The following is a 20,602-nucleotide window of genomic DNA, read 5'->3' as shown; positions in this document are numbered from 1 at the left end:
TTGCCTAAAGTCAGCTTGTTAAAAGCCAGTTCACTTAATGACTGGTTTCTTTGAATGTTTTGTACATCTGTTTGGGTATCCTTTCATTTCTGGTAACCCTGGGATTTTTTTTTTTTTTTAAAAACACAGCCATTTGGCTGCAGGCATTTCCTTTTGTGAATAAATATTTATCAGATTTGCAGCATTTGATGAATGACAGTATTATTTTGTGCCCTTGTGAGTGTCTTTGTCTAGCATGATTCTTTTAAGGACTTTAAGTCCATTTGTGGAAAGATAGTATAATTAATCTCCATAAATTGATATGCATTACCTAAAGGGATACCAGAATCCTAATAAAAGATAGTTTTAGGTGAAGTGGCCTATTGTTCAGTCTGAATCCCTTTTCTCCCTGTCTCCTAGGAGGTTCTTGGGGCCTGGCCCCCAACACTATGAAGAGCCCTTGCTGAGGCCATGAGGGGTTACCATGGCGACCGAGGCAGCCATCCCCGCCCAACCCGCTTTGCTGACCAGCAGCATATGGACGTGGGCCCAGCTGCCAGGGCCCCGTACCTGCTGGGCTCCGGGGAGGCCTTCTCCACCGAGCCCCGCTTCTGTGCCCCAAGAGCTGGCCTGGGACACCTTTCTCCGGAAGGGCCCCTGAGCCTGAGTGAGGGGCCATCGGTAGGCCCTGAGGGAGGGCCAGGGGGAACTGGAATTGGGGGGGGTAGCAGCACCTTCCCCAGGATGTACCCCGGCCAGGGCCCCTTCGACACCTGTGAAGACTGTGTGGGCCACCCACAGGGCAAGGGTGCCCCCCGCCTGCCTCCTACACTCCTGGACCAGTTTGAAAAGCAGTTGCCAGTTCAGCAAGATGGCTTCCACACGCTACCTTACCAGCGAGGTCCAGCAGGGGCCGGGCCCGGGCCTGGGCCGGGGTCTGGCTCTGCCCCGGAGGCCCGCAGCGAGAGCCCCAGCCGCATCCGGCACCTTGTTCACTCCGTGCAGAAGCTCTTTGCCAAGTCCCACTCTCTGGAGGCCCCGGGGAAGCGGGACTACAATGGGCCCAAGGCTGATGGAAGAGGTGGCTCTGGGGGAGACAGCTACCCTGGCCCAGGCTCCGGAGGTCCCCACACCTCCCACCACCACCACCACCATCACCACCACCACCACCACCAGTCCCGGCATGGCAAGAGGAGCAAGAGCAAGGACCGCAAGGGCGATGGGCGGCACCAGGCCAAGGCCGGTGGCTGGTGGAGCTCCGACGACAACTTGGACAGTGATAGCGGCTTCCTAGCGGGTGGGCGGCCTCCTGGGGAGCCAGGTGGTCCCTTCTGTTTGGAGGCTCCAGATGGGTCCTACCGGGACTTGAGCTTCAAGGGGCGCTCAGGCGGGTCGGAAGGCCGCTGTCTGGCCTGCACTGGCATGTCCATGTCACTGGATGGACAATCGGTTAAGCGAAATGCCTGGCATACCATGATGGTGAGCCAGGGCCGGGATGGATACCCAGGGGCCGGGCCAGGCAAGGGGCTCCTGGGTCCAGAGGCCAAGGCCAAAACCAGGACTTATCATTATCTGCAGGTGAGGCTTGGTGGGGGTGGGGAACAGATACCCTCATAGTGCTGTCACCCAGTAAGCTCTGGAAAGGGTTGGATGGGAGCCAGCTGTTGCCATGATAGAGGGTCTAGATGCAGGGAGGTTCTGCCCTGCTTCATTCTGTAAGACCCTGAGCCACTTTTGGGACCTCGGTTTCCCCATTTGTGCAATGAAGGGGCCCTTTGATTTTGACGATGTGTGGCAGTGCCAGGAGGGCTTCCTCTTAACTTGCTGTTTTGGACAAGCTGTGCTGGCCTGTCTTGTGAGGTTGGAGCAGAATGAGGTTGAGGGTAGGCCGTGGACAGGACAGCATGGTGCTCCCTGGTTGTAGCTTCCCTTAAGATTGGAGGTCAGCAGTTGGGAAGTAGCTCTCCTGTCCCAGGCTTTCTCTCAAATCTGGGTGGTCCAGATATTGTTTGAATATGAAGGTCATTTCTAGAATGTCCCTCTGTGGAGTCTGTCATTCTGGGGTGCCTGTGGTAGGATACCCGTGAGGCTGTGGAAGAGCCCTGGGAGCCTGTCCCCTGGGTTTTCCTAGGCTGGGGGACACACTGGAGTCTGAGCCAGGACAGGGCTTCCTGGGATTGGATTGGTATAGCTAATAGCTGGCTTGCTGTCCCCATCCGGTCTCCCCATGGTCCACGGTCTCTGCAGATGAAGCTAAAAGCTCTGACCCCTTCTTCTTATGGAGCCTTCATCCATCCCACACTGTCCACTCTCCATCTTCTTACTGAGATGGGGTCAGGGCTCATCTCACCATCAACCTTCCTCTTTTCTAACTCAGACACCCCTCACATACCCCCTGAACTCTTTTCTTGAGCCTTCCCGTAGTTTTAGGAGGAAAAGTCAATACAAATTCTGAAGTCCAGCAGACTTAGGGTTACCTCCCAAGCCCACATTCCATATAGTTAATCCGCAGCCATTCATTCAGTGAGCATTTCCTGTGGATACAAAGATGAAAACACAGATGCTGCTTGCGAGGAGCTGTTTAGAGGTGGGACAGATAAGGCAGCAGATAGCTTAGCATACTGTGAAAGAAGGCTGGGATGGGAGAGAGCACAGTGGAGGCATCTCACCTGCCCCGGGATGATGGTGGCCAAGCAGTTCTGGGAAGAATGTCCTCTAAGCTGAATCTCAGTGCAGAAGTGGATTGAGGGTATTTCAGGAAGAAACCACAGCACGGTCAGAGGGATGGGAATTGAGCTTGCATGTGTCTCTTGGGTGTCACTGGTCTTACTGGTAAGTTGTTCACACGTTAGGGACTCTCCTGGGTGGAGAGCTCATGAAAGCTCAAGGGAACAAATGGGTCACAGTGGAAGTCAGAAGTGGTGGGAGGCAGAAGGGAGGTTGGAGACTGCTAGGATTCAGGACTTCTGGGTTGGCCTTGGATTGCCCCCTCCCTGGGTAGAGAGGTTCTCTAAGCTGCAGTTGAAGGGTCCAATAAAAAGGGCCAAGGAGGGAGTACTGACCCTTCTCCCATCACCGAGCCCTTGTCATTTCTGGAGCCTCGCCACCACTCCACTGCTCCCTGCTGCTACTCCAGGGCTGCCCTGACCTCCCTGGGGGCTTCCTTGTTAATATGCACCTCACAGTGTCCTGCAGCAGCAGCTACGGCTACGGAGTGGGAGCCCTGCAGTGTGACAGAGCGCGCCCTGGCTTTCCCATCTGCTAGCCTGCCTCTCTCTGCCTGCCTGTGGCTCCTCTCTGTAGAGTATGGAGAAGGGGAATGATCCATCAGGGCCTGGGCTTCTAGGGCATCTTATGACTAGGAGGTCTGAATCCATTTGGGGGAGGACAAGGGGATGCAGGGACCCTCCAGACAGCTTGGTGTTCACCTGACACAAAAATGAGAAGCTGACCCCATCAGAGTGGGTGTCTTTGATGGATTCCCAGCCCTTTTATTGAGACCCTGTTCCTCTCACCAGTCTCCAGCTCTCCCTCAACCCTGTCTCTGCGTGGGTTCCTTCATGGGGTCCCATCCCACCCCTGGTCTCTGACCCTTAACCAAGCTTCATCCCAGAGTCTGTGTCCCTCCCCTGAACCCTGACCCCTCAGACCTCCAGTCCCACCCCAATTTAACCTGTTGTTGTTGTGTTTTTTTTTTATCATAGGTGTTTTAAATCTTCCCTCCCTGCCCCAGCTGTCTCCCCCACACCTTCATTTACACTCATTCTTTACAGTGTAAGCCAACCAGCATGGACTCCCTCACTTTTCTGTCAGCCCACTCATGTAGATCCCCAGCCACCCTCATCCCTTCCTTCTTGGCTCATGAGACGCCAGGACCACCCATCCCGGGCTGATACCTCTAGTGGGCTTAAGCCTGTCTCTCCAGGGTCCCTTCCATCCCCGAACTGTCTGTACCCCCTCTCCCCACATTTAAAGACTATCTTTACGGGCTTTTTCACTGGTCCTGAAAACATGCCAAGTCTCTCATCCAAAAAACACACAAAAAAACAACCACACATTTTTCATCAACATTATTCCCCCTTCCACCGCCTAACTTCCCTTCATATCCAGGTTTTTAGACCATAGACCCCACTTCTTCACTTCTTTTCATCCTCTCCTTTACTACAGTCTGGAGAGGAATCCACTGACATCTAAAAAGGGATTTTAAATGTCCTGACAGTGGTCTCTTGCCAGCCTTCCTTGAAAGGTACCTTCCAATGCTTATAATAATAATAGTTAACACATATTGAGCACTTACTATGTGCTGACATTCTATACGGCTCATTTATCCTTCACACCAACCCTGCGATGTAGGCATAATTATCATTACCAATTCACAGATGAGGAAACAGGCCTAGAGATTGATCAGTTTTGCTCAAGGTCACCTAGCTAGCAAGTCACAGGCCCAGAATTTGAACCTAGATCTGTTTAACTCCTGAGCTTGAATTACTAACCTCTGAATGCACTTGACATTTGACATTATCAACTCTTTTTATTCTTGAAATGTCTCCTGTTTCCACGACATGTCATTCTCCTGACTTCCCTCCTACCCCTCTGCCCACTCCTTCTCAGGTGACTTCACAGGCTCCTCTTCCCTTCTTTGCAGCCCCCTTTTAAATGTCAGCAGTTCCTCCCCAGCTCTTTCTTTTCCCCTCTGGGTACTTTCATTCACTCCTGTGGATTCAGCTGCTGCCCACGACTCCCACATGTTTGTCTCCAGCCCAGATCTCTCCATGGGATTGCAGAACCAAACATCCAACCACCTGTTCGACAGTCCTCTGCCAAACTCACCATGCGCAACCCTGAGCTTTCACCTTCCCCCACCTGTTTCTCTGGGATTCTGTGGCTCAGTGAGCGGCAGCACCATCCCCCAGGTCCTCAGCCAGCAGCCTCTAGTCATCCTCAACTCTTCCCTGCCCCCTCACCCCCCACATCTAGTCAGACTCACTGATGCTCCTCAACACCTCTCATTTCCATCTCCTCTTCCCCTCATTGCCACTGTCTTAATTTAGGCCTCATCATCTCTTGCCGGGAGAACAGCATCAGCCTCCTAATTGGTCTCTTCTGCCACTTGCGCCTCTGCGCTACTCCTGGCCCTCACAATCCATCCTCTGTTTGGACTGTTAAAATGCTCTTTCTGAAACACAAAGCTGATGTCACTCCCCTCCTAAAACCCTCTATGGCTCTTCACAGAGGAAAGGGAGGAGGGAGGGAGATTTGGGGATATAAGCAGCTTATGAGGATGAAGGACAAAGAAAGGTGAAAGGTGACTGAGGTCAGGTGACACTTCGCTGATGAGGGTGGGTTGGCAGAGGTCACTTTGGCCTCTGATCTTTGACCTTTTGGCACCTACATGTCACTGTCCACCCAGACTCTCTAGGGCAGCGGTCACCAACCTTTCGGACCTCACGGACCAGCAGTGGTCCGCGGACCACTGGTTGGCGACCGCTGCTCTAGGTTGCCCTCAATTAAGTAGCACCAGGTCCATGCAGGATAATGAGGCATCTCCCGGAAGGGAGGTCTGCCTCCTGCTCTGAATCTGCACGCTCCCGAGTGTGGCCTGCCCAAGCCAGGGTGGAGCGCCTCCCACTGGCAGTGCAGAAGAGGGTCCTGGTCTCAGACTCAGTAGGGATGTGTCTGAGAGACAGAGGCCCCTGTTCCTGCAGGTGCCGCAAGATGATTGGGGGGGTTACCCCACTGGGGGCAAGGATGGAGAGATCCCCTGTCGCAGGATGCGGAGCGGCAGCTACATCAAAGCCATGGGGGATGAGGAGAGTGGAGACTCGGATGGCAGTCCCAAGACATCTCCCAAAGCGCTGGCCCGGCGCTTTGCCTCCCGCCGCTCCTCCAGTGTGGACCAGGCCCGGATCAAGTAAGGACTGGGAGGGGAGGGGAGGGGACGGTGGTGGGCAGAGGGAATGGGGAGCTGATACTGGGTCCCTGCAGGAGGTGTGTGTAGAATGAGTACCAGTCTGCTCCCTGTGTAAGGTTCAACTGGGGAGTATCAGTCTGCTCCATAGAAAGAAGAGGTCCTTCTAAGGCAGTGGTTCTCAACCTTCCTAATGCCGTGACCCTTTAATACAGTTCCTCACGTTGTGGTGACCCCCAATTTCACTGTTACAAATTGAACATAATTAAAGCATCGTGATGAATCACAAAAACAATATGTAGTTATATATGTGTTTTCCGATGGTCTTAGGTGACCCCTGTGAAAGAGTCGTTCGACCCCCAAAGGGGTCGCGACCCACAGGTTGAGAACCGCTGTTCTAAAGAGACTTATGCAATACTTTAAACAATTAAGAATTTAAATTAAAAAAAATATATAATTATACTAAGAAAAGAAAGAAGGGGTCCTTCTGATAACCCCTATCTGAGTGCCTCTTTGGGAGAGTCCCTTTACCCAGGTGTCTTCTGTGGGATCTTGTCTGGGGGTTTCTGAGGGGTAGAACCTGCTCAGGGCCCCCAATCCTCTCATTCCCCTCCCCTGCCTCCTCACAGACCCCCATTCTGAATCTGGAATTTTGACCTTTCCCAGCTGCTGCGTCCCACCCCGGATCCATCCCCGGAGCTCCATCCCTGGCTACAGCCGTTCCCTCACCACCGGACAGGTAGGGGGAGGCCCAGCATGCCTGGAGGAAAGGGTGGGAAGGGGATTCAGTCCTGGCCTTAAAATCAAAGGTCTGGCCAGGGAGAGAGTGCAGGTCTGATTCTGGGGGAACTGGGAAGCCGGCCTTGGGACTCCTGGAACTGACTTAGATTGGGGATCTCAGAGTCATCCTTAAAAACCAAGTGTCCTCAAAGTGATGAGCCTGTAAGAGCACCCTCAGTTCTCTCAGTCCTCCAGCCCTGCCCTGCCCTGGCTGCTCCAAGCCCACCCCCTGCAAAAGGCAGGATTGGTTGTACAGATGGGACAGGCAGAGCTGCAGTCTCAGATGATCTGGGCTTGAGGGCTTTCCCCGCCACCTGCCCCCGTGGGACCACCAGCAAGACGTTCTCTCAAGACCTCTGTTTTCTCATCTGTAAAATGACTAGAGTAGTGGTATTTCTCTCGCGGGGGTTTTGTGAGTATTCAGTGAGAAAATGTATGCAAACCCCAGGTACCTGGCCCCAAATTGCTGTTTTATAATTTTGAGTTCTATATTTAAGTGTAGAATTTCCCCTGACTAAAGGGAAGCAATGCAGTTTAGTAATTAAATGCATGAGAGGGGTTTGAATTCCAGCTCCGCTACTTACCAAGCTGAGTGACCTGGGGCAAGTTACTTGACTTTTTTGAGCCCCATCTTTCCTATTTAAAAATAGACATCATAATAGTGTTCTTGGCACAGAGCCAACAGCCCATAAAGGTTAGCTGTTTCGACTGTTTGCTGGGGGGAAAAGCAATGCAAAGGCAATGCCAAAGGCTGTCCCATTGGCTCCTATTGTCGGCTGCTGCAGTCTCTCAGCGTCTCTTTGTTACATTTCCTGAATCAGGGAATCTGATTGGCACAGCTGTCTTTTCACATCAGACCAGCCTCTGTGGCTAAAGCCACTAGTTAATGCACAATTCTTGTTTTACTTGACCCATCAGCAACATCTAACACAGCTGATGACTCTCTCCTTCCCGAAATACCTTACTCACTTGGCTTTGAGGACACCACACCTTTTAGGTTCGTCTCTCTCTGACTGCTTATTCTCAGTCTGTGCCTACAACTCTCCAGAATCTGAACATTGGAGTTTTTCAGGGCTTAGTTCTTGTATTTCTCTTTACACTTACTTCTTAGGTGAGCTCCTGTCATCCAGGCTCATGGCTTTGATTATTATTGAGAGCCTGGTAACTCCCAAATGTATATTTCCAGCTCAAACGGTCCCATAAATGCCAGGCATGTATATCTAATGGTATATTAAAATCTTACTTGGATATTTAGTAGACATCTCAAATCAAGATGTCTACAACTAAACCGCTGATACCCTTTCCCCCCAAATTTCCTGCTCCATCCAATGTCTTCTCCATTTCAGGTCCTGGCAACTTTATCCTTCCAGGAGCTCTGCTCTAAAACCTGAGTCAGTCTTGACTTCCTTCTCTTTCTCCCATCCCACATCCAATCTTGCAGCAAATCCTTTTGGTACCACCCTCAAAGTACACCCAGGATCCCACCACTCCCACTGCCTCCACTGTCACCACTCCGGTCCAGGCCACCATGTTCTTTTGTCTGGACTGTTGCACTGCCTTCTAGTGTGTCTCTTGCACTTGTTCTCTCTCAATATAGTCAGAACAATCACTTAAAAATAGAATTATACTCACTCAAAACCCTCACCTTACTTAGAGGAAAATTCAAGGACTTTACTATGACATATAAGGCCCTGCATCATCTGGCCCTTGCTACCTCTGAGTTCCTCTCTCGCACTGTTCCCTCCCCTCACCTGCTCCAGCCATACTGGTCCCCTTGTTGCTCCTCTGACACCAGTCTGAGAGCCTTTGCATCTACTGTTCTTTCTGCCTGGATCTCTCCCTCAGTTCTTTCAAGTATTTCCCCAAATGTTGTAAAATCTAAATTTTAGTCCTCTCCTACCCCCAAATTTCCTATTCCTCTTTTCTGTTCTTTATTTTCTTCTTCTTAGCACTTTGTGTATACATTTCATATTTCTCCTTGGAGGTATAGCTTATAATCTTTGCTTTACAGAAGAAGAAACTGGTTTAACACACTAGAGGTGTCATTCTATTATCTATAATAATTTTTTTTGCCCTTAAGTCTCTGTTTTGGTTTAGTATTTTCCCAGAACATTCTTTTTCCGTATTTCAAAAGAATTTTGTCTCCTTATGTTTTATGTATATCTTTTGTAAATAGCTCATAGCTAGATTTTATTTTATCTACATTCTGACAATTGCTTGAGAGTGTAGTACATTTATATTTATTGTGATTTACTGATATGCTTGGATTTATTTCTGTCATCTTACCTGTGCCTTCTATGTATCCTGCTGTTTGGGTGATGCTTCTTTTTATTTTTAATGTATTTTTATTGATTTCAGAGAGAAATGGAGAGGGAGAGAAAGATAGAAACATCAGTGAAGAGAGAGAACCATTGATTGCCTGCCTCCTGCATGCCCTCTACTGGGGATGGAGCCCGCAACCCCGGGCATGTGCCCTGACTTGGAATCCAACCTTGACCTCCTGGTTCATAGGTTGACGCTCAACCACTGTGCCATGCTGGCCGGCTGGCCTGGGCGATGCTTCTTTACTCCTTTGCTGCCTTCTTTTGGGTCGATTGAGTTTTCTTCATTTTTCTTCCCACCAAATATCACAGTGGCCGGCAGTTATTATTCTGTATTTATTTGGCAATGCATTTTTACTTCATTTTTGGAAGATAGTTTGCTGATCTAGAATTCCTGGTTGACAGGTTTTTTTCTTTTAGCACTTTGTACTATTCTACTGCCTTCAGAGGTCATAGCTTCTGATGAAAAGCAAGTTGTTAATCTTATTGTTTTTCTGTATGTGATGAATTGTTTTTCTCTTGGCTGCTATTAATGTCAAACTTTCAACATTTTGATTGTAATGTGCCTGGATATAGATCTCTAGGTTTAACCCACTTTGGGTTCATTGAACTTCTTTGGCCATTATTTCTTCAGATATTTTTTCTTCCCCTTTATCTCTCTCTTCATCTGAAGTTCTCATTACATGTACATGTATACTTAATGTTGTCCCATAGGTCTCTGAGTCTCTGTTCATTTCTAGTGTTTTTCCCCTCTATTTTTCAGATTGGGTAATTTGTAATGATCAAGCGTCAAGTTTACTGATTATTTCTTATTCTGAGCCCTCCTAGTAAATTATTTCATTTCCGTTATTGTACTTTTCAGCTTCTGAATTTTCATTTGTTTATTTTTTTCTTCTTTTAAAAATAATTTCTAGCTTTCTGTTAGGATTTTATGTTCATTAAATCATTGTTGCAGTGCTTTCCTTTAAATCTTCCAACATGACTGCCTTTACTTCTTTGAACATATTTATAATAGCTGCTTTGTAGTCTTTGATCAATCAAACATTTGGGCAAATTTTCTTATTTATTTGAATATTTCATAATTTTTTGTTGAATACTGAACATTTTAGGTAATATATTATAGCAACTCTAGATTCTTACTTTACCTCTCAAAGGTTGTTATTGTTTGGTTTATTTGTTAATCTCAAGACTAAATATGTAAAATCCATCTTTCCTGCCAAATGCAAACTCTCCTGTCTCCATCAGTTTTATTCTTGTTTTTATTTTTAAGCCTGGTTTCCCAGGGGTTGCCCCTGTGTCTGCATAGCTTACTGTTCAGCCAGAAATTGGTGAGAGGCTATGCTCAAAACCACACACCAGTAAGACTTCTCTCTGCTATGATTCTATGTATGGCCTGGGAAGTATAATCTTCAGACTGTTTTCAGGTCTGCCCTGGCTTGTACTTTTTACCAGGCTCTCTTGTGTTTCCTTTGCACATGTGCACAGACTCCATTGACTCAGGGCCTCTCTGGTTTCTGGTGTGCATGCACCCAGCCTCTAGTTAACCCAGGATATGTGGAGAGCTTATCAAATTGCTTATGGCTATCTCACACCCCACCTGGAACTCCCCATTAAATTTCTGGTTAGTCTGCCAGTCCATAGCTTGCCCCAAACAGTGCCAAAACCTCAGCCTCCCAATGCTGCTGGCTATTCCTGTTTTTGACACTCCAGTCTACTGACGATGCTGCAATTAGGTGAGGTTCCTTCACCATTAGCACTGAAATAGCTGGTTTTCACAGCCTGCTCCACCCTTGTTGAACTATTGCAACTAATAGAGCTGGGAGCTGGGGGTAATGGGCGCAGCTCCAGGCAAGGATACCACAGATTCATGCTGTTCTTACCCAAAGTTCAGTACTTTTTATTGATAAATGCTTCTTTGATTGATTTTTAGAGTGATGAAATATTTGTTTTTGGCAGTTTTTCCCATGTGGGATAGGATTTGGTGTTCTCCTTTCTCTGTCATGCCTAAAATTAGAAGTCTAGAAATTTCTCAACTACCATCATTATTATCTCTTCAAGTATTGCCTCTTCCAAATTCTATCTGGTCTCTCCTCTGAGACTCCTATTAGTTGTATGTGGGACTTCTTATTCTTTCCTCCACGTGTCTTAACCGCGCCTTCATTTTTTCCATCACTTTGCCTCTCTGTGCTCCTATCTCATAAGTTTCTCAGCGGTATCTTCTGGCTCACTAAATTTTTCTTCAGTTGTGTCTCATCTACGGTTTAATTCATTACGTTTTTAATTTCACTTTTTTCCCCTTCATTTCTAGAAATCTGATTTGGTTCCTTTTTAAGTCTTCAGAGTTTTTTCCCCCAAAGCTTTTAGTCTCTCTCTTTTTTTTTTAATATATTTTATTGATTTTTTACAGAGAGGAAGGGAGAGAGATAGAGAGCCAGAAACATCGATGAGAGAGAAACATCGATCAGCTGCCTCCTGCACATCTCCCATTGGAGATGTGCCCGCGACCCAGGTACATGCTCCTGACCGGAATCGAACCTGGGACCTTACAGTCCGCAGGCTGACGCTCCATCCACTGAGCCAAACCGGTTTCGGCTAGTCTCTTCTTATATTTTCAGTTTTATCTTTTAAGTTTTAGAAATTTTAAGCATAGTGTAAAAGCTAATCTGTTTGAGCTAAGGTAACACGAGCTGCTGTAACAGGTAAACCTTGAATTCTCAGAAAGTTTAGTTCTTGTTTGTGTCATAGCTTGTATTAGTTATATATCGCTACATAATGAGTTATCTAAGCACAGTGTCTTAGAACAACAAATATTTCTTACCTCACAGTTTCTGAGGGCCAGAAATCTGAGCACAACATAGCTGGGTGCCACCTGGGTCAGTGTCTCACGGGCTCCAGTCAAGGTGTTAGCAAGGCTGCAGTCATTTAAGGCTTGACTGGAGGAAGATCTGCTGTCGACAGCCCTCAGATCTTGCAGGCTGTTGGCCAGAGGCATCAGTTTCTTGACATGTGGGACTCACCATAGGGCTACTCACAACATGACAGCTTACTTTCCCCCCCGAACAAAGGCTCTGAGAGAGAGCGAGAGAAGGTATCCAACATGAAAGCCACAATCTTTTTGTAATCAAATCTTTGAAGTGACATTCCATTGTATCTGCCATATTCTATTAATTAGTAGTGGGCCAATAAGCCTAGTTCACACTCACTGGGAGGGGATGCATAAGGGTGTGAATGCCAGCAGTTGGAAATCATTAGGGGCCATGTCAGAGGTTGTCTGTCTCTCAGTTTAATATTAGCTCGTCTTCAGAAAAATAAAAATTAGCTCATCTTTAATGGAGCTTTATCTGTGAGAATCCTGAGCCTGGGTTAGGAGTAGTTCCCCCAGAAAATATTTTGGGCATCTATTAGACAATTAGACAATTCTTGGTCTGGGACCATTTTATGTTAAATTTTAATTTAGGTGGGTCTGGCCCCTGCAGGCCCATGCAGACACAGAAGCCTGTGTCTGTGAGAAGATTAGCTTGTAGGTACAAATTCTTAAAAGGTTTGCTTCCTTTCCCTTTCCCACAGTGCCTAGACTATGGGCTAGCTTCCTTCTCATCAGTCTGTGCTAATAATATTTTTCCCTAGTTTACTTTTCATCAAAGGTTTTCTCTTTTCCTACTTTTATGCAGGTCCTCATTTGGTTCTGTGCTTCATGTGGGCCCAGAGCCTTACAGCTGCCCCCAAGTGGGTGCTAAAACCTAAGCCCTTTGATTACTGAGACCAGCAACCTGCCCCCCCCGCCCCCTTCGCCTTCCACCTCCACCAGGCTGTTTGCAGCATTGGCTCACACAGTTAATATTCTGAATTTCCAGTTTCCTCTTTGCTTTTGTCCCCTGGGGACTTAGCTTGCTTTCTTGCGAGCTCAGCTATGCATATAAAGCAACGTTTGTTATATTTTATCTGGCGTTTTAGAGTGTTTTGAAATGGGAGGGTTTTTCAAGGTTATCTAAACTATACGCCATATATAAAGTATACAGCCTAGCCCCCAATTGGACAATCTACCACGGACAATTTTCAATGAGTCCCAACAAAGTATTTTCTTCTAACTATCCCACTCCCGTGGAAATATTTATTGAGTCTGAATTTGGGTTGGAGAAAAGGCTCAGGTTCTTATTTCCCAAGAGGTTTCTTTTGACTTTGACTCTTCTGAAAGTGGGAGCGAAGGAGCAGGGTGGGAGGAAGGCAGTCCAGGAATCATAGGAGAATTCAAAGTCTAATGTTACAATTTCATAATCGTAATACAGTAAAGACCAACTTGAGGTGTAATATTCCTCTGAGAGTCTATATGATTCTGTATTTCCCTTGGGTTCTGGTCTCCTGTTCAACTCCAGAAACTCCTCTTGGCCTGTACAGATGGGAGGTGTGTGGCCCCAGGGAGCTTCTCAGCCTTTCTCTCTCTGCCTTGCCATAGAGTTCATTGTGGGGATAACATATGGTTGGGATTTCAAGAGCTTCAGAACCCCTGGGAAAGAGAGGTCTCTGAGAGGTATTTCCATGGCGATTTAAGAACCGCCTGCTACTAATAATAGTAGCTGATGTGCATTGAGCATCTGCTGCATGTCAGTTATTATGCCAAGTGCTTTACACACAGAAGAGGGCTGGAGGTACAGAGACAAGCCGCTAAGTGAGAGTTCTTCCATCACTGGATTCCTGACTGGAGACCAGATTGCTCTCTGCTCCAGGAGGGACCCTCTGGGCTGGATTGGTTCTAGCGGGGGAGTATCCTGAGCCTGGCCTAGAAGTAGCAGGAGTTAGATCAGCTCCTGAGCCTCAGGAAATGCCCTGCCACTGCTGGTCCTTGGTACCCCAGAGGCCCACAGATAGGAAACTGAGAGGGAGACTCACAAGAGTCATGGTGAAGCCACAGCTGCCCAGGGGTGGGGCTTATGCCAGTCAAATGTGGGCGAATTTCCCAGGATCCTGGATTGATTTTTCCATGGCCTATGACTCCTGTACACTTGTAATAAAGTTCCTTCAGAAAAAGCTGCCAAAAGAAGTCCAGACAGTCCTTTTTTTAAATGATGGCCCCACGTTAGAACCACTGAGTTTTGGATCTCCAGTTAATTTGGCTCTGAGCTTCAAAGCAGAGAGAGGCATAGAGTCGAAGAGCCCTGGGGCCAGATCCTTGAGGTGCGGGCCTGAGTTCATGTCAGTTTAACAAGCTCTCTGGGAGATTCTGCGGTTCAGTCAGCCTGGCATGAGAGCCAGGAAACCTGGCACTTCACTGGTTTTTCCACGTACAAGTTGGGCATCCTTAGGTAATTCATCTGCCCTCTCTGGGCCTTAGCTTGCCCATTGTTAGAACGGGATGAAAAATTCCTCCTCCATTTGATGTAGAATCTTGTGGTAGCATATTATGCTTTTGAGGCTAAGTTATGGAAACACTGAGCTGTATTTTACACATGGAGCAAGCCACTCCTCTGGGCCTCTGTGGGCCGCACATAAATATGATGCCACGAGGCTGAGAGATGTCACAAGTGGCCGCCATGGGATACTTGCTGTCACACTCACCACGTGGATGCTACTGAGGCCCTTGTCCATGACTTCGTTCCAGGGCCTCTACATAATCACTCGTGGGGGAATTTCTCTTGGGCTCCATGACAGGAGGAGTTGTGGTTCTCATGAGCTAGGGCCTGTGTTTACCAGATAGGCCCTGAGACCTTTGCCTGCCACTGACTGAGTGCTGACTGTGTGCCAGTATCTGCACATAGTGCCTCACAGGGTTTTTTTGTTTTGTTTTGTTTTTTACTCCTTCAAATAGACCATGAAGAGGGTACCATTAGCATTCCCATTTGACAGGGGCCCCAAAACTTTAACTTTCTCAGGCCACACTGCTAAGAAGTAAGGGGGGGGGGCAGCACTTGAGTTCAGCTGGTTGCTCACTTCATAACTCGTGTGGGCAACCCATAGGCTGTACCCCTCGATGCTTTGGCTGCTCTGAAGCTCAGGGTCAAAGGTGCACCCATTTTGTGCTCTGGATGTAGAGCTTACCACTGGACCACTTCCTTTTCCTACCTTTATTTTTTTCCTTTGAGCCAGTTTGCTCATATAACGCCACCGAAGCTGCAGCCTCCGTGGTATATTTAGTCTTAGTGCAGTGTTGTGTGACAGGATTCTGTGAACAAAATTTTTGTTTTGCTCTTTTCTTAGTTGCATTAATTTTTTTTGTAACACTATGGATTCTGCACCACAAAATATCAGAAATAAAAACAAGAACAACACTCAGTGGATAGAGCATTGGCCTGCGGACCAAAGGGCCCCGGGTTGAATTCTGGTCAAGGGCACATACTTCAGTAGCAGGCTCCTTCCCGGCCCTGGCCCTGGTCGGGGCTCGTGCAGGAGGCAACCAATCAATGTGTTTCTCTCACATCGATATTTCTCTCTATGTTTCCCTCTCTCTTCCACTCTCTCTAAAAATCAATGGAAAAATATCCTTAGGTGAGGATTAAGAAAGTAAAAACAAGAACCTCATCCAACAATGGCTGAACTTTCCTTAGAGGTGGAGGGCAGGGAAGGAACCAGTAGGCCAAACCAGAGCCCTAGTTAGTGGGCAGAAGGTGGGAGAGTCCTGGAAACTTGAAAGTTAATAATTTTGGCTCCATCCCTTACCTGTTATTTCTGTCCTGCCACATGGTGTATATCTCTATAAGTTGCTTTCAATCAGATTTACAATGTAGTGGATCATAAATAATAAAATAAAAACTAGCCTTCCCTGCAACCCTGCACCCCCTTAGTGGGCAAGAGGGTGCCTGTCAAGTCAGGGTCAGGTGAGAGAAACGTGAGGGGCTACCCCTACACCCAGAGCACAGGGGGAGAGGAAGATGGGGTGGTCTGGAGGCTGAGGTACAGCCACACATCTGGGAGAGGCATAGATGGGGCGGAGGGAGGAGTATTTAGAGGAAAGACTGGACCCCTAAGTCTGGCCTTTAAAGGCATTTTGGGGAGCAGCACAGGACAGAGGCGCCTTCATCTTTCTTTGCAGAGAATGAGGGTTTCTTTTAGTCCAAATGTAGAAGAGTCGCACAGAGACACCGCCTCTGCAGATCTAGACATAGTCCTATGGCAAAGTGCCTCAGAGACACCCCCACCCCACCACCCCGGTAACTTTCCTCTCGGCCCCTGTCCCCAGCTCAGCGAGGAGCTGAGCCAGCAACTGGAGGCTGTGTGCGGGTCTGTGTTTGGGGAGCTTGAGTCCCAAGCCGTGGACGCCCTGGACCTGCCCGGCTGTTTCCGCATGCGGAGCCACAGCTACCTCCGGGCCATCCAGGCCGGCTGCTCTCAAGACGACGACTGCCTGCCCCTCCTTGCTGCCCCTGCCTCTGTCTCAGGGAGGCCCGGCTCCTGTGAGTACGCCTCGCCTGCCCCCAGCTGGGTCGGAGAGAGCCCCTGGTGCTGGGTCTGACCCCCGCCACAGCCGTGCGTTGTGACCTTGGGCAGGTCGCTGGCCCCTCTGGGGTGGATGATGGGGAGAACAGCCCTTGGCTCTGTGCGTGGCAGCACGTGGAGTCCTGGGCACCGCGTGGGTGTGTGGGGTGGCGGGACACGGACGGTGGGTAGCCGCGCCGCCTTTCTCACCCGCTGCGTCTCTGCGTCCCTGGCCGCAGCCTTCAACTTCAGAAAGGCCCCGCCCCCCATCCCGCCGGGGAGCCAGGCCCCGCCCCGCATCTCCATCACCGCCCAGAGCAGCACCGACTCTGCCCACGAGAGCTTCACGGCGGCCGAGGGCCCCGCCCGGCGCTGCAGCTCCGCCGATGGGCTGGATGGCCCCGCCATGGGCGCGCGCACTCTGGAGTTGGCGCCGGTGCCACCTCGGGCCAGCCCCAAGCCCCCGACACTCATCATCAAGACCATTCCTGGCAGGGAGGAGCTGCGGAGCCTGGCGCGGCAGCGGAAGTGGCGGCCGTCCATTGGGGTGCAGGTATGGAAGGAGGCGGGCAGCCGGGGACTCGGGCGGGTCGGTTGGGGATGGGTGGAGTGGGCCATCGGGGCCTTCTGGATACATAGGCCTTTTCCTTGGCTTACTCTGAGCTGCAGGTAGCCCCTGGGCCTGGTCATGGACAGGGCTGCTCCAAGCAGCCCGAGCCCACACCCTTGTCCCTCTTCCTGGCACCATCATCCCTACTGGCAAGTGGAGAGTGGTTCCCAGAATTTGCCACCTTGATGCCGCTGATTCTTGAGTCTCTCATCTTGTTCAGGCAGATTGTCTTCGCAGGATCTGCCAGCTGGCTGGGGGTGGGGGGTAGTGGGGTCCAACATTGCTGGCCTTTCTCCCTAGGAAGGGCTTGCGTCCCTGGTCTAGCCCCCGCCCTGACTCCCCAACTTTGCCACCAGGTGGAGACTATCTCTGACTCGGACACGGAGAACAGGAGTCGAAGAGAGTTCCACTCCATAGGCGTCCAGGTGGAAGAGGACAAGAGGTAGGTCTGAGTGGGGCCATCCTAAGCCTCCTTGGGGGAGAAGAGGAGAGAAGGCTGCATATCCACTTCATTGGCCTAGTCTCCCTGGGCACCCTCTCTTCCTGGCTGAGACCAAGCCCTTTTAATGGGGAGGAGTCAGAGCAGCCACTGAGGTTATCCACAGAGAATAGGCAGCCATCAAATCTAAAGTGAGTTCTCCTTGTACCCATGCCTGTCCCCGGTGGCCTGAGGTGGACAGGAGCAATGCAGAGGTTGAGGGCAGGGAGTGGTGGGGAGAGGTAACAGGTAGGTGCCGAGCAGGTCTCCAACAAACGTCCTTTACAGGGGATAACAGGATTTTGCCAATCCCTTGTTAACTTCCTGTGGTGTACAAGTATGTGAGCTCAAAGAAAAACAAATAAATCTGAAGATTGCCTCTCAGGGGCCCCTGGCACATATAGCACTCCTCTTCACTTGGCTCACGCAGCATTTAACCGGTTGGGGGTACCTATTATATGCCTGAGTCATTGGTGTACCCGAGATGGTGGCATTACCAACAGCCAGCATTCTGGCATGAGGTGGCCTCAGAAACATTGCTTCCGTAATTTCTCATGGGAAAATTAGCATTGTGAGCTCTGGAGGGAACACTGGGAGAAGCCCTTCTGTTGTTGAGTTCCTGTGGGAAGGTGCTTTCTTTGATGACCAGGTGGCAGTGTCCATGTGGGCCATCTGCCCTCTGGGCTACAATGCCACCAAGCCGGTGGCCCTAAGTATGGTTTCTGCCTGACGCTGGCTGTTAAGAGTTACATGGTAATCCGTGTTGTCCAAGCCATACCCACTGGAGGAATAAAACTAGAGTCCCAGTAGCAGTCCCTTGCAGCGCTGTTCCAGTTGCCATTGTTGGGCCTCCCCTAAAGTTCCCCAACTATTCTGGCAACTCCTGGAGTGTCTTGTGTGTGTGCCTGATCAAATGTTTCTCTCTACTCTTACTCTAGCTCCCCCTGCAGCTCTACATGCTGCTGAGACTGTAAATGCCCCCATCAAGAAAGGCAAAAATTCGCTTTTGTTGCCCCCATCACTCCTGAAAGCTATTATCCTCTAAACCAGTGGTTCTCAACCTTCTGGCCCTTTAAATACAGTTCCTCATGTTGTGACCCAACCATAAAATTATTTTCGTTGCTGCTTCATCACTGTCATGTTGCTACTGTTACGAATCGTAATGTAAATATCTGGTATGCAGGATGGTCTTAGGCGACCCCTGTGAAAGGGTCGTTTGACCGCCAACGGGGTCGCGAACCACATGTTGAGAACCGCTGCTCTAAACCCTTATTATTTTACAGAGGTCACAGAAAAGCAGCACTTTATGGCCAACTTTATGGTCTATGACTTGAGTTTCTTGAGAGGTGTGTTAGGAGGTATGGACGGGTATAGCTCTGTGTTCAGAGCCCTTGCCCCCCTCTAATGCTGCCCCATGGATCATAAACTAAGCCCATGTGCTCCTCACTCACTCCAAATGAGGCTTCTTGGTCCCTCACACAGATACACCTCTGGGGTCCTCCTATTCCTCCTAACAAGCCTGAATCCTAGGAAGAGTGCAGGAGGCATTCTACTGAGACTCTGGCTAAACCAGCAAATTCTGTCATTCATTCATTGAGTCATTCATTCAGAAAATACTTGTTAAATATATGACAGCTCCTGTTAAATGCTCAGGGAAATATCAAAGACCTGACTCTTGCCCTCATAGAAGTTATGGTCTAGAGAGGAATCAAGGCAATGAATAAATCATCCCTGAATAAAAATATGATTACTCATTGCAGTATAACATATAATGGGGTATTATTTCACATTATGGTGGGAGTATGAAAGAAAAAAAGCAGGAGCTGAGAGAGAAAGGGCCTTATTTAAGTTAAGCAGGAGACATTTAAGCTGAGACTTGTGGATTGACTAGAAACACTCAGGTGATGAGGGGTGCGGGCGGTGCGGATCTTTCCTGGAAGACGGAATAGCATATGTGAAGGTGCTGGGGTTGGAAAGAGTTTGACCTGCATCAGGAACTAAAAGAAGGTTTATGTGGCCGGTGTGGAATGGGGCAGTGGCAGGGGCCAGGTCATGCCGAGCATGGCCATGATAAAGAAGTAGAATTTAATGATAACTAATGAGTAGCTATTAAGAGGTTAAAGGAGTGTGACATGATCTAATTTATGTTTATAAAAGATCACTAGCTGCTGAGTGGAGAATGAACTTGAGGGAAGCAGTAGTGGGTATGGGGGAGAAAGGTGATGGTCTTTTGCATTATGGGAGATCTTGTGTTGGGGATCTTTTTTCTGTTGTACCTTATAATTGGGCACTGCTAGTGTATGGGGACACTGTTAAGTTTTATATATTGGTTTTATATTTAGCAACTTTGCTGCTCTCTTTTATTAGGACTCATAGTTTACCTGAAAATCATAATGGGTTTTCCATATAGTCAGTTATTTTTTTTTCCTGCAAATAAGGACATTTATTTAAATCTGTTTTCTTTTAATTTATTTTTGTAATAGTGCATTGAATAGGACTTCTAGTTCGCTGTTGAGGGTACCATGCTTGTCCCAATCCTGATGTTAGTGGATATCTTCTCAGTTCCCACTCATAAGTATGATGATGTTTGCTACAGATTTTGATGAGTACTATTTATCAGGTTGAGGAAATTCCCTCCTATTCCTATTTGGCTAAGAGTTTTCATTTTAATTTTTTTTAAGTAGAAAATGAGAGTGGAATTTTATTGAATGCTTTTTTCAGAAGCTACTTAGACGATCATAGATTTTTCTCTTTTTCTTTGTAACATGGTGAATTATATTAATGGATTTTTCCATGTTGACCCATTCTTTCATTCCTGGGATAAACCCTACTTGATACTATTATCAGTTGAGATTAAGTTTGGCTGTGAGTAATAGTGCCTCAATAGTGTCTTAATGTTTTTCCCCAATATAAAAGAAACAAAGAAACCCAGCCTGGCCAGTGTTGCTCAGTGGTTGAGTGTTGACCGATGAACCAGACAGTCAAGGTTCGACTTCCCGTTAGGGCACATGCCTGGGTTTTGGGCTCGATCCCCAGTGTGGGATGTGCAGGAGGCAGACGATTAATGATTCTCCCTCATCATTGATGTTTCTCTCTCTCTCTTCCTCTCCCTTCCTTTC

At 48.4% G+C, this 20,602-nt stretch overlaps 1 protein-coding gene across 2 annotated transcripts in view; it reads left to right on the top strand.

The window, feature by feature from the left end:
• Positions 1 to 20,602, top strand: part of DLGAP3 (DLG associated protein 3) — a 57,813-nt gene that overhangs the window by 21,359 nt on the left and 15,852 nt on the right. For both annotated transcript variants that reach the window (XM_036352451.1, XM_036352452.1), the window contains exons 3-8: positions 400 to 1,557; positions 5,685 to 5,890; positions 6,554 to 6,626; positions 16,160 to 16,373; positions 16,635 to 16,948; positions 17,362 to 17,447. In XM_036352451.1, the coding sequence (XP_036208344.1) occupies positions 451 to 1,557; positions 5,685 to 5,890; positions 6,554 to 6,626; positions 16,160 to 16,373; positions 16,635 to 16,948; positions 17,362 to 17,447 (2,000 nt within the window). In that variant the 5' untranslated portion in view covers positions 400 to 450. The remainder of the gene's footprint in view (positions 1 to 399; positions 1,558 to 5,684; positions 5,891 to 6,553; positions 6,627 to 16,159; positions 16,374 to 16,634; positions 16,949 to 17,361; positions 17,448 to 20,602) is intronic.

Source organism: Myotis myotis, unplaced genomic scaffold (assembly GCF_014108235.1).
Source record: "Myotis myotis isolate mMyoMyo1 unplaced genomic scaffold, mMyoMyo1.p scaffold_m19_p_2, whole genome shotgun sequence".
Lineage (NCBI taxonomy): Eukaryota > Metazoa > Chordata > Mammalia > Chiroptera > Vespertilionidae > Myotis > Myotis myotis.
This window is presented reverse-complemented; position numbering and strand designations above follow the sequence as displayed.